Genomic DNA, 13,158 nt, shown 5'->3' with positions numbered 1-13,158 from the left:
CCCATGCCCCTGCACACAGCCACTGCCCCCTGGTACCCACCCACACATATACCCCACACCCCGCCCCCCACTTCCCAATCATACACCCCTTTACCCCTCCACACACAATATTCAAGAGTAAGGACTGTATTTTGAGCTATGCAGTCACCTCTATATACACTATGCAGATGCATGTAAATCAGGACAGAAATATTTTTTAAAAATAAAATGTAAGTATGTTATAGTAGATGTTTGATTTTTAGTATATGGTTTGTTTTTTTCCAGTTCCAAGATAGCAAATCCCCCCCTGCCAAAAACAGGAGTACTTCCCAGGACAGGGGAGGGACTTCAGGTGGAAAATGTCAGGGGTTAGGGGTGGGACCTGTGGTCCCAAAATGGCAACCAGGGGCAGGGCTACACGTGGCCCTCAACAGCTCACCTCAACATGTTAAGCGGCCCTCCAGCCGAAATAATTGCCTACCCCTGCCCTAAAGGAATAAAATCTAAGAGCAGAAGGAATTTTCTGCGTTCAAGCTTAAAACGTAATCAAGCATGGAAAGAAACAAACTAGGACTCTCTGTGTTGGAACTAGAGACAACCTGAGAGGGACTGCATTATGGTGCAGAGTAGGAGCATCTTAGTTGAGGCTGTACTTCCCTTTCCATTATAAGGCCTATTTTGTTTCTGCCTCCCTCACAGCTTACGCATGTATATCAACTTTACCAAAAATTAATCAGGCTGCCTGCTACTGGTGTTGTGGATTCCCTAGAAAATTTGAGTTTCCATAGTTTGAGGCCAGTTAGGCAGGGAGTTTGCAAGAGAGGGGAGCTAAATTAAAGAATACATTGACTGCTGGGAGATTCATTGGTTTGATCTCCCCCCTCAATGCCAAGTGCTTTAAGAGATACCTAACACTTCTGTTTTTTTGCTTCATAGCTCAAGAACAGCTTGACCTAGAAACTCCTCATTTGTTTTGCTGAGCTTGCCTTGTACAGAATGAGGGACTTTCAGCATCGTCAGGGGCTAATGCTCTGGGCCCAGTTCCAGTGCCCTTCATGTGAAGCAAGGTACCTAACAAATGGTCCCATTGACTTGCAAGGGACTAATGTGATAGAATGATATTGCTTGGTCTGAGAAAGGGGAGGAGCAGCTGTGTATTAGCAAAGCAGAGAAGCAAGCACACTAGGATGCTTAACTGGTCATGCGGCACATGTGGAGTCTGGTAGAGTTGCTATGCTGTAGTGTAAGTCTTCCATAGTAGCTATTCTGTGAGGTGTACTTTACAGGGTCCCACAATGCATCTCTTCTACAGCCTGCCATGTGGCTAATGTGCCACGTGGTCCTTATGCTATGTGTAGCCATGGATAGCCACTTTAATATTTTTAACAAGATTCTGTTTTTGTTCTAGCTATTGAGTGAGACTTATCTGGTTAAAACCTTATCACAGGTGTTCAGGAAAGACATTCCCTTTTTAGATTCCCATTACCTGTGTCAGGCTCTTAGGCAGTTTTACAAAACTTTATATAAACAGCTAAGGAAATACATAGGCCAAAACAAAACATCCGCGCCGCACAAAAAAAAATTAGCTAATGGGGCTTTAGACTTATAAATAGCCATTGTTTGACACCCTGAAAAAGACTATTGTAGATTTCTCAAAAGCCAGCTACAGGCCAGGAGATCCGCAGTGAAGATTATACTTAAGGAAAAATAACAGAGCTCAGGAAGTGTAGCAATGCAATTGAATCAGATGGGAATGACGAGCACAATTAAGAATTCAGGCCGTTCTCTAATGTGGAGTAGCACTCAAAATGGAAAGGAATTCAGGCAAATGTGGCCACCTGTGGACCCCCATGGGGAAGAGCAGAGGTGGTTACTTTGCAAGATCTGGACTCCTTTAATAGCATGGGATTCAAATTGGCCAGTTTCTTGGTGGTGTAAGTACACCACTAACTTTGCATGTGACATCTATTTTCTCTTCAGTTCTGACTCCTGCAGCTTGAACTCAGCTGTTCCAATCCCCCTGTTTTCGGTTATGTTCTCAGTTTTTTACGATAAACGTTAATAGCTTACATGTATCCGGTGCTTGTCATGCAAAGAAGTTAAGAGTGGTTAAACCATAAGAAAGGCCACTGGCCCCATGTTTTCTTATAGCTGATGTGTTCATCCTATCTTAAGGAACAGACTGAACATGACTCTGCAATTCATGAAGGCAAGACTTGCCTTCATAAACACCCAGGGCCAGATGCAGAAAAGTATTTAGGCACCTCAGTATCTTTTTGGATCCAGTTAATGCCAAGAACAGAAGTTAATATAAAGTCAAAAGCTGGCTGTTATCATTTAGTTCCAAGCCACCCACTCAGGGGAAGACTGAGGACTCCATTCTGCTTTATCTTGCCTGTTTGTGTTTATGCTTCACCCCCATGCAATATGAATTCACAGTGGGCTGAAATGCTGCCATTTCTCACCCACTTTGTACAGGGATGGATGATTGCTTAGAGCAAGTGGCAGAGCATTGGGACCAGTGTAAATAACTCAGGTCCTTCCATTAAAAATGCCCTACCCTAGGTGTGCTAATGAAGGAAGGGACTGTAAGGAAAGGAGCTCTCTAACAGGGAAGGAGACCGGTAAGTCTGCTTTCTTGGAAGAAGTCAAAGGGGAAGGTGTGAAGAAGAGTGGGGCTCTAATGGGCAGTTCTGTTTTCCCTGCTTTATCCCTTATTACAGGGAGTGAGGTGAGCAGCTGAGAGAGCAGTATCCACACAAGATGGTGAACAGTTTCTGGGATATCTCGGTGTTTGAGAGATGGATCAAAAGGGTTGTACATAGCCTGTCCTTCCCTCACATGTTCCCAGTTATGTGAAACCTCAGCCTTTGCAGCTTGCTTTAAGAGCAGTTAACAAGAATCAGGTGGTGCCCCAGAGTAACAGGTTCTTAGCACAAGTTGAGTGAGCAGTAGTTTTCCAACATGACGTCCCAGAAGCCACCAAACCTTTAGGAAGGATGATGTTACCCATAAGCCACCTTCACTGCAAGGAGAGAAGAACACAACCTAAAGCTTTACTTGGAGAAGGGGTGACACCATCAATTAGATTCTGGTGAGTATTCATTTCTCTGGCTGCAATTTCCGTAATGCAACCAATAACACGAACATCTACCTGAATGTTCTGGTAGAGATCTAGGTTGCTAAACTGGATTCTTAACATAGTATGCAAGCACTTCCATGGATGATGGAGTTAACATTAACATTCAATTACTCAATAACTAAAAGATGGGAGCAAGTTCAGGTCATGTCTGTTTGCTTGTATGAAAGGATCACTTTATGCAGAGCTCCTTTTTGCCTGTTCAGTTTGAACACTTATTGAATGTAAGTATCCAGTACAGCAAACCCCACAGATCAGATGTGTGTATGAAAGCAAAATCTCCATTTCAGAAAGGAAACACCAAGTTCTGTTCAGCATTTCAGCATTGAGGCAGATCACCCCCTTTATAAGTGGCTCCAGCTGGCGCTGTCATGCACTGCAACATTCCTTACCTTCAGTGAAGTGGTGTGCAGAAAAGTAAGAAATGCTGTCCTGTCTTTGAAAAAAAAAATCAGAGTAGCAGCTCCTAACCTGACCCTTAAAACAGAATTGTAGCTGAGGAATCTACATGAGGGTTGAGTACATCAGCACCAAAAGGCAATAGCTTTTGGAAATGATTTTTTGAACCAGGTAGCTGAATAAGCAATTAAAAAAAAAAAAAAAAAAGAGCAAACTGAATTCTACTGTGTGCTGTCACCATATCTGTTCTTCCTTACTGCTTCCATCGTTAGTTTGATCAAGGGTTCTCAGTTGCCACACAGAAAAATATCCAGAGTATTTTCCCAGGGAGACTTTTTGAGATCTGATGTTTAAAAATAATAAAAAGGTGAAGAGGGAAAAGAATATAACATAAATGAGAGCAGGATAGCAATGCAGAATAGTTTACTTCTAGCTAAATATCTTACGGGAATAAAAAGGGGTTTATAAGTATATGGGAAAGAAGAAAAGCAGCCCTACTAATAATAAAAGAGAGAGATTGTGCGCGTGTGTGTGTGTGTGTGAATCAAGGTTCCAAGATATGAGATACTAATGTATTTTTATCTGTGTTTAACAAACAAATAAAGCAGAGGTCTGGAGAACGAGGAAGTAATTAAGATTTATTAAATAGCTTTTGTCTGTCCTTGAACTTTACCGTCCTCTTCTGAGTCTCTTAAAAAGACACTGAGCACCCATGCTAAGAACTCTTACGTATATTTATGCATGCAAGCATCCTTAGTGAACTCTCTGTGATCGTTCACCTGTATAAAGTTACTCCATGTTTGCAGAATCAGAGACATAGTCAGCATTTAATTAAAAAGAACCCAGATAAGATACCTTGGCAAAAGTTAACAAATACAATATGCAGCAGATTGGCTGCAATGCATTCGAGCTAATGCCCTTAACTACCAGATAAGGGTTTTTGATAAGTCACTGAGATCTTGAGGCCAAGTCCAGCAAACGAATCTATCCAGGCATATTCCTAAACCTTACAACCACATGTCAGTGGGACTCCAAGCAGGTGTGTTGCTAGTTGTAGGCTTGGATCATCAGAGAAGTGCAAAAGAACCGGATTAAAGCAAACACAGCTTTGTTCTCTGACAAAGAAAAGGAAATTGAAACTGGCTAATCAATCATTACAATTTTTATTCTCAGTAAAACTATGAAACTACTATTAACTAAAGTATTGTTATGGCAGGCCTAACCAGGTATGGCTCCCAAGTTTTTTTCTAAGTGTACAAGCAAATAGTCATTTTGGGAAGACATACTGTGTTGTTAATTATATTGTGCAAGATTCATGTAGAGGCAGCAGTCTTGGGACAGATAGCTGTGCAAGGCATAGAACTGTTTTTGCTTTGCTCTTGTCTCTGATTGAAATAATTTCTGGAGGCAGACTTGCCCCTTGGGATCCAGGCACTGGGTTTTGACTGGGAGTCTGGGAGGAAGGAATTGATTGAACCTTAGTCAGGAATGGTGTATGTATGTAGATCTGGCAAACCTTACTTGTACACATGGTACAGGTAGTAATATGTATAGGTTGCATAACACTTTACTAAGTAGAAAGGAAGATGCATTTAAATCTACCCAAATTCCATATCACCAATTTCTTCTTTACTGGAAACCAACCTATATGGCCCAGCCACCGCTGCTGCTCAGTAGAAGGTGATACTTCTGCAGGAAGAAAGGACAACATCAAAACAGGTGGAGGAAATGGTTAATGCAGAACATACCATAGCAGACAAACTTGATCCTTTGTGTTTTATATGTATTGAGCAAAAAGATAGCAACAATTTTAATATGTGTTGGCAATTAAGTATTAAGTGTCTCAAAATACTTGAAAAATTAAAACAGGCAAGGCTGTAAACAGTGTCATGTGAATTGAGAACTGTTTCAATAACCCTAAAAAGCCATGATAAATGACTACTGAACATTACATAGGGTACCATGGTCTAAGTGAGTGCCAGAGAGACAGGCGTTAAATCTACCTTCTTAATCTTTGCTAACGATTTAGGAGAGTGTAAACAGCATGTTAATGAAGTCATGTAAAATAAATCCTCCAAGTTGTAGCAGTGGCCAAAAGGCAGCACAATTCAAGTGCACTAAGTTGAAGTAATCAAAAAAAAAATCACGTGTATAGTTTTCAGTAGGAAAGTACAGTTGCACTGAAATCCCATTGTTATGGTGGAATGAGCCAATCTGGATAGAGCTTTTGACAGGAGAATGTTTAAAATGAATTACTTTTATTGTTTTATTATGCTTATTTCTTACTGTATTTTAACATGGAGCAAAACACTGGAATGTTTCCAAATCAAAACTGTCCAGAATTTCCATTGCCCCAAAACAGTCAAAATATTGCCTCTTCATTCCAATTTGGGATGAAAACAGATTTTAGAATGTTTTCTTCCCCGTAGACTCGAATTCATGGTTTCCAACCCAGTGAAAGGTAAAGGATGAAGCTTAAGGGACACTGTTAACAAATTAAAGCTGAACCTCTGTCTTCAGTCACCATGCAGTCTGCTCTTAGGCTGGCACCCTTAGAATGGAAGGGAGTTTGATACAGGGCTTCCTTTTGAGTGGCTTGCACAGGAGTTCAGAATCAGGATCAGGATAGTCAAACTCAGTGCTTCAGAGGTTAAGTTGCCCCTTGTACTTCTGACACAATGCACAAGAGTTACTGGCTAGTAAAGAGAGAGTGGACAAGAATATGCAGCTCGTCTATCTGGAGTGATAGTAACGAGCAGCTCTGGAATCTCAGCATCACATGGGCATGTGCCTACACGCATACATGTGCACTTACAACTGCAAGTTCTGTCTCCCCCTCGCCTTGGTTCAGTTATGATCTGGCATGTGCACTTGGAATTTGCAAAGATACTTTAAAGCTACAGTGGGCATCACCCATGCTCAGTAGCTACAAAACTAACTGTCTCTCTGAACTGATCTTGAATAGGAGCTCTTCTTAGAGGAGTCAGTTTTTACTTCAGTGGAAAAAGACAAGGTGGTATAGTTCATTGGATACTCAGTTGGGAGCTGGAGATGTAAAAATGGATAAGAAACAGTAAACTGAATTTACCTTTGCATAACTAACCAACTGCAGGGGGGAAATAATCTGGTATACACATATTCAATGAAATCTAGAAAGCAGAGATCTCTGTGTGTGGGCGGTCAACACATTAGGAGCTGCCAGTATGATACGGCAGCAAGAGTCATCACTTGCTCTTCCATGTCTGGTTTCAGTATATCATATTCCTTCTAAGATTCTGGATGGAAGACAAGTGTGAGTCCCCAGCATATGCTGAAGAACGGTAATCAGAGTTCCCAGGAAATGGACCCTTGAGAGCTGTGCGCTAAGGAAGCTGTTTGTAGCCCACAATTTCAGTAACGTCATTGGTCTTACAAACTCTGCAGCAATATTACGTATTCTCAAGTGCTAGTAGATGCCTCTGTTTACATTAGCTAACTGCACATATTCACATATACAACAATAACTCTCTTGTGTACAACTCCCATAACACCCTCTTGAGTCCCCTTGAAGTTAAATCCCCTTCACTGAGTCCTCTTCTAGCGTATAAATTTTAACAAGCACAGGCATGTTGTCATCTATTAAAAAAGCACTGTCTACTTAAAAAGCCATACTTCTCTTCAAATATTTAATCTGCTATTACAAGTAATACTTGATAGCACCATACATTAGAAAGATTATAGGAAAGTAGCACACATCACATCCATGTGACATTTTACATGGTTTTCTGTTGAAGAGGTCAGACCCACTGTTGTGTCTCTTGCTTTTTAGGTAAAATATATATTGTGGCAGAAGCTATCCAGGGACAAGCTAGGTCTGTATCATATTTGCTACCTACATAGGCAGCTGCTCTAGCTGGCTGCTAAACTTTAGAAAACACTGGGTGAATCTACACAAGACACTTCACTACACATTAGACTAATGTGCATTAAAACATCACCATCTACACATGCAGCAATTACTGCACAGTATATTAGTCTAATGTGCCATTTTCTAGTACCTGTGAAAGGTACTAGACCCATCCCGATTTCCACGTCGCTGGGAGAGCTGTTCCAGCTGCTGGGCAGCTGCCTCCCTGTCCTATGGAGATTGGGGAGGGTCCTGATCTCCACATGGCTGGCAGGCAGTGTCCTGCTGAGCTGGGACAGCTCTCCCTGCCCCATGGAGGTTGGGATAGGTCCCGATCTCCACGTGGCTGGAAGGCAACATCCTGCCAAGCTGGGACAGCTCTCTCCTGCTTAGCAGAGATTAGGACCAGCCCTTGTTGCCCCCTGCCAGCCTGGAGCTGGCACCCAGGGGAGCCTGGAGCTCCCCCTGGCTACTGCAGGGGGACAAAGCAGGGCAGGAGCAGCCCTAGACTGAACTCCTGTTGATATCAAATTTGCTCTCAACAGATACACGTGTTCAGATGCAAATGGGAGCAGTTTAATGTGCCTGCATTTTCTGCTCAGAAAATTCAGGTACACTAACTGTATGTGTAGATGTGTCTACTGAACACCACTAGAGAGTTCATACACTATTTAAGAAAGCTACACAATTCCTATATATTTCATGCTCCTTCAAATGTCAAAAGGACATTTGAAAGGTTACAAGTGCATTACTATCACTCACTACACAGCCGCAAAAAAGAGGCTGCTCCTCAGTTGGACAGAGATGTTGGTGCATTCAGGAGGGCAGGCATATGTTATTTGTTTATTAAAAATGGGTAGAACACTATACCTTTGCACTGTGTTATCCAGAGATGAGAATAACATTGCTATCCCTGCCCTGAAAATGCACTATCTAAACATAGAACAAGAAGATGAACACAAGGAAAATGGAAATGGGATGGGTAGGGATTGGAACAAGCAATAATAATACGAGTTCTATTAATATCACTGAAGCTCCAAGTTTATATACTCTGAGTCATCATGCCTTGATTAAAGAGTTTCCCTAGGAAAACATTCATTTCTAGGATGATGTTCAGGGAAGCTCTGATGTTTTGAGGAGCCTGGAGTGTAGTGCTGTATTTCCACCCCAAGTGTGAAAACTTCAGGAGTTAACACCCCTCAAATTTAAAAATTACAAAATGTAAAGTATTAATAACAAGGATCTTCAGTGTTGGGTTCTTTCTACTTGTGTTCTGGCTTCTGAGCCTTTTGGGTTCTTTTGGGTCACATTTTCAAGCTTTTCTCCAAATTAAGAAAAATAAATATGGCTAAAAAGTTACCTTGGCTTCTTTTATTTATATATATATTTTTTAAGTTAAGACTCGCCTGATCACACGAATCCAAGATCTGGGGCTTTAAGAAATGCACCGAATATTGTGACAGTGGGCAGTGCTGCCAGTGTCGCTTCAAAGCACATAAATAGTGCATTCCTCCAGTTGTTACTGCTGATGTGATGCTACATATCGGGGTATCAGGGGCAGGGAGTAGAGACTGCAGATGAGTGTAACCTCTTTGCATTCCTCCTCCAGCCCAGTACAATCTCTGATGACATTGACATTAAACACAGTTTCAGCAAGCCTGAGCTTGTTTTGTCCTTAAAGCATCTATGGTATTTTGGGGCACAAGTGAGATCCTCCCATGCTTCATATAAGGGCCTGCGGAGGTGGCCCAAACCATCAGACTGCAGTAGCTTCCATGGTATGGCTCTGCAGCTGCTACTTGGCCCAAGGTGCATGGATTCTTTTCTGCTCCAACACATCTGCTCAGACTTGGCATGTGCCTCAGAACAAAGGATTTGTGGTCCCAATGGGATAAAAAAAAATAAAAAATCAAACCACTGTAACATTCCTCTATGCACTGACCAGCCAAAAGTGCAGAAATAGACATCAGAGAAAATTAAGCCTTTTGAGATTTCACTGATCTGTCTCTCTCTCCCCCTCTCTCAAGCCTGGAGTAAAACTTGACCAACATCCCAAATGTACCTCATCTTCCCTTTTACAGTACCTGCAAAAATCTTCCACTCGGCAAAGGAAAAAAATAGACTGTTTTTTAAAAAAGAGTGAAAAACAACAAAGAGCTTTCTGCAAATTAAGGGCCAAAGAATTCCTGAGGTCTTTGATGCCTGGATGGCTGAATAAAATGCCATTCTCCACGGGAAAGCGCTCAGAGTACTGTATTTATTTAAATTAGCATCAGAACATTGATCAAGTTCTCCACGAGCAGCTGTCACTCAGTTGCTGTCCTCTAGGCGAGTTGGCAAGTGCAGTGTCCGCAGGGTGGTGGAACATGTTCCTCATCTCAACTCTTCTTGGAAATCCTTTTTTCCATGATGCTTTTCCTCCACAAAACTTGAGTCAATGGAAATATAAACAGTAGCACTTTTAACAGATCCATTGCAGTGTGTATATACTTGCAGCAAATATCTCCAGGTTCCTGTTTTGATCCTCTCTTTCCTTCCTTCCTATCTCTCTAGATCAGTGGTTCTCAGCCTTATTAGACTTGGGGAGCCCTATAGAAAATGCTCTCTTAGCTTTCATTTGTATTTTGTATTTTTTTTGTTTCTTTTGACTACTGGAAAATAATCGAGTAATTTGTCTTCTGCAGAGAATTCAGAGACTACAGTAGGTCAGATTTTTTTTATACTGTGGATTCCTATTGGAAATCTCTGGGTTTATCTTGTGAATCATGTAGGGGTTTGCACATCTGATGGTGCTAATACTAAGCAGGACCCCATGGCACTCTCAAAAGGATCTAGGGCGCTGCCGCAGCATCCTGGTTGAGAATCACTGCTCTATGTACCTTATACAGTCCTCTGAATGGTAATATCTTAACCCCTTCCCTTTCTTCTGTTACATTTACTTCATGTTATGACTCAGATTAGGGCCTATTATGCAGACTTTTATTTTTAGTAGGCATAGTACTGGCTGCTGGGCTTATGTGCCTTGAAGACAGTTTAATCATGTGTAGTAAGGAGGAGTGTGCCTGGATCAAGCATTTAGTCTATGGCTTGCTAAACATTGTGTGATGCTCTTGGCCCCATACCAGGGGCTGTAACAAACTCCCCATAGTAACAATCCTGTCAACGATAACAGCAACATGACTCTAAGCTCTGATGTGTTTGCTTGTTTATATGGCATCAACAGCAGCACGGGGGCTAGAGTGGTGCGGGCACTAACGCGCACAGTTAACAACCCAGAGGTAAGTTTGAGGCCATTGCAGAAGCGCTCACAGCGCAGCCGGTCAGGGCCCAGCGAATCTGTGAATTCTGCTAAAGGCCTTGTTGCAGGGACACAAGAAAGGAAAGGACAGCAGCAGCACAGCCCCCCTTATCCAGGACATGCTGCAGCAATGCCTATACTTTGGCAAGTTGCCCTTTGCTTCCCAAACCAGTTAGCTACATAATGCCAGAAACCAGCAATTATCTGCCCAACAGGATCCTTCTATAGGACTCATAATGCCAGACTCATTTGTGTCTGGAAACACCCACCTGCTTTTCTTCACAGAGGCACAGGTAAAGCTGCCAGAAATGTGAAGTATTTGGCCCCAATTCTAGGGTGTGTTGCATCTCCTGTAGCCTGGCTCAAGTGGCACAATGAGGCACTGGCCATCAGAATCAGCAAGCTGGGAGTTTCTCCAGCCTGGCAGGGTGGTGGGAGAGTCTTCAGGTCGCAGTGAGCCAGTGCCATAGCTATACATCACACTCCTTGAAGCCCTGATGGAAGGGCATGGCTGGGAAGGGGGGTACCTGAAGTCTGTACACCAGCTGGTTTTTGGCTGCAGATCCTTCTGTGGCCAATCACAGCTGAGCATATGAAAAGCAGACTTTGGGCTACTGCAGCTGAAAGTAGCAACTGAGCCCTTGAAAATGTCCCAAATTCAGACAGCCACACAGGGCCACACAGCCACCATTTCCCCCACCCCCCTGCTCTTTGCTCAAGGCAACAGCAGCTCAGAATTGGGATCTTGTTAGTAAAAGGGAGAAAAGCTGAGATAAAAAGCAATCAGGCATTTGCTTTGCTGTGCTGCACCTCCATGGCAAGTTTTGTGAAACAACGCTTCGTTTTCTGGGCTTGCCTGCTGCTTATATGTACTTGAAACCCTCTGAGAAATTTTGAGACATAATTTTGATAAAATCCCTCCTTATGTTGCAGGAGACACTCCCTGCTAAGCCTCAGATAAACAGAGAATAGCACTCATTCAGGCTATTAACAATTGCAAAGAAATGCATCAGCATATTACAGCTCATGAAAGAAAACCCATCCATTAAAAAGTGCCTAAAGAAAATACATGAAACATGAGATATGGAACAAATCCCGGTGGACTCGGTTCCAAGACCGGTTTGGAGCCCATTGAGTTTCACTTAATATCCATTCACAACATGCAAGGAGTGAAGACAAACAGGAGGGCTTTGAGGTAAAGTTACATTATGCTGTGTCCAGAAGAGCAACCAAGCCCAGCTTTGTTTCGATACCAATCTCAAACCGTTCAGCTTGCGTCTCCCACATCCCCATCCCACAATGGCAACAGCTAATTCTATAGTATCTCTCTTTTTTTTTTTTTTTTTTTTTTTTAACTTGGAGCACTTTAGTAGGGAGGTTAGCATCCCTCTCTGCTCTTCTACAGGTAAGGAAGCTGCGGGGAGGAGAGCTGAAGTGACTTGCCCAAGGCCACCCAGAAGGCCAGTGACACGAAGGACGAATCAAATGCAGATTTCCCCCCAGGTCAAGACCCTGTCCACTCAGATGCTGAGAGACTCTGAGTATGTCTCACTGAGCACTTGCAACTCCCCTTGACTGCATTGACTTGCAGAAACAGGTAGTAGTATAACAAATGATGGGCAACAGTGGCATGAGCCTGGGGTGCCAAGTTAAAGGGGGTACTTGGTACAGGAGGCACGGGAGGCAGAGTGGCACTTAGGGATGGCATGGGGGTTGGAGTTGCACTGCGGTGCACAGTGGTTGAAGGAAGCTTGAGGTTTGGTACCACCAAATCCAGCATTGCCACTGTTTGGTGGCAATGGGATTTGGTGGCACTGGGCCATGGCAGAAACTGTAAGGGGCTTTAACCCAATAGTTGCTGGCAGCACCATACTGACACTTCTCTCCCCACCGCCCCCAGCAGTGCTACTGCGGTTTGCGCCCAGGGTGGAAAACTTATCAGTTTTGTCCCTGGAGTGAGCCCACACTTTGTACATCCTGTGTACAAAACAATACACAACTGTGTTGTGACAAGTATCTATACAACTGTGCCATACCAAAAAAAAAAACCCATCTTCCATCTGATGTGGGTTGGGTGGCTTCAGTAGCATTAGTGGCAGGTGCTTTCTGCATGCTGGCACTGAAGCCAGGCAGCTGGGTGCTTTACCCATGCTACCACTGCTGCCCCCATGATTCTGTGTGGGCCGGGAGCGATCCGGGCCCTTTTTCGCGCCGCACGGGCTGTAGCCAGCAGCCTGGGCACGCTGGGTCGGAGAAAACAGGCGACACGCTAGAATTAGTCATGGACGCGTAATGGTTGATTTAAGATTATTTACTTACACCGAAGATGGTCGCAGTGCAGGCAGGAAAACTTGCTTGAGTTGCAGTTACAGATAGAAAAGAAGAGAGGCGGACTAGAGTTCCTTCCCGTGAACATTCTTCTAGCCCATCCGGTTGGAGGCTCTAAACCGCGAGCCC

At 43.2% G+C, this 13,158-nt stretch overlaps 2 protein-coding genes across 3 annotated transcripts in view; both read left to right on the top strand.

Moving 5' to 3' along the window:
* Positions 1-3,705, top strand: part of TAB1 (TGF-beta activated kinase 1 (MAP3K7) binding protein 1) — a 23,123-nt gene extending 19,418 nt beyond the window's left edge. The window contains exons 12-13 of the mRNA XM_025211331.1: positions 916-1,046; positions 2,703-3,705. The gene's annotated coding sequence lies outside the window, so the exon portion shown is untranslated. The remainder of the gene's footprint in view (positions 1-915; positions 1,047-2,702) is intronic.
* MGAT3 (mannosyl (beta-1,4-)-glycoprotein beta-1,4-N-acetylglucosaminyltransferase) overlaps positions 1-13,158 on the top strand; it is a 58,236-nt gene that overhangs the window by 10,114 nt on the left and 34,964 nt on the right. Inside the window, exon 2 of one of the 2 annotated variants that reach the window (XM_025211335.1) lies at positions 916-1,046. In XM_025211335.1, coding sequence (XP_025067120.1) covers positions 976-1,046 — 71 coding nt within the window. In that variant the 5' untranslated portion in view covers positions 916-975. Of the gene's footprint in view, positions 1-915; positions 1,047-11,726; positions 11,897-13,158 lie in introns of those variants that run through there. The other variant, XM_025211334.1, reaches the window with a different exon arrangement.

Source organism: Alligator sinensis, unplaced genomic scaffold (genome assembly GCF_000455745.1).
Source record: "Alligator sinensis unplaced genomic scaffold, ASM45574v1 scaffold215_2, whole genome shotgun sequence".
Classification (NCBI taxonomy): domain Eukaryota; kingdom Metazoa; phylum Chordata; order Crocodylia; family Alligatoridae; genus Alligator; species Alligator sinensis.
Note: the sequence above shows the minus strand (reverse complement) of the source record. Positions and strands in the feature narration are given on the sequence as shown.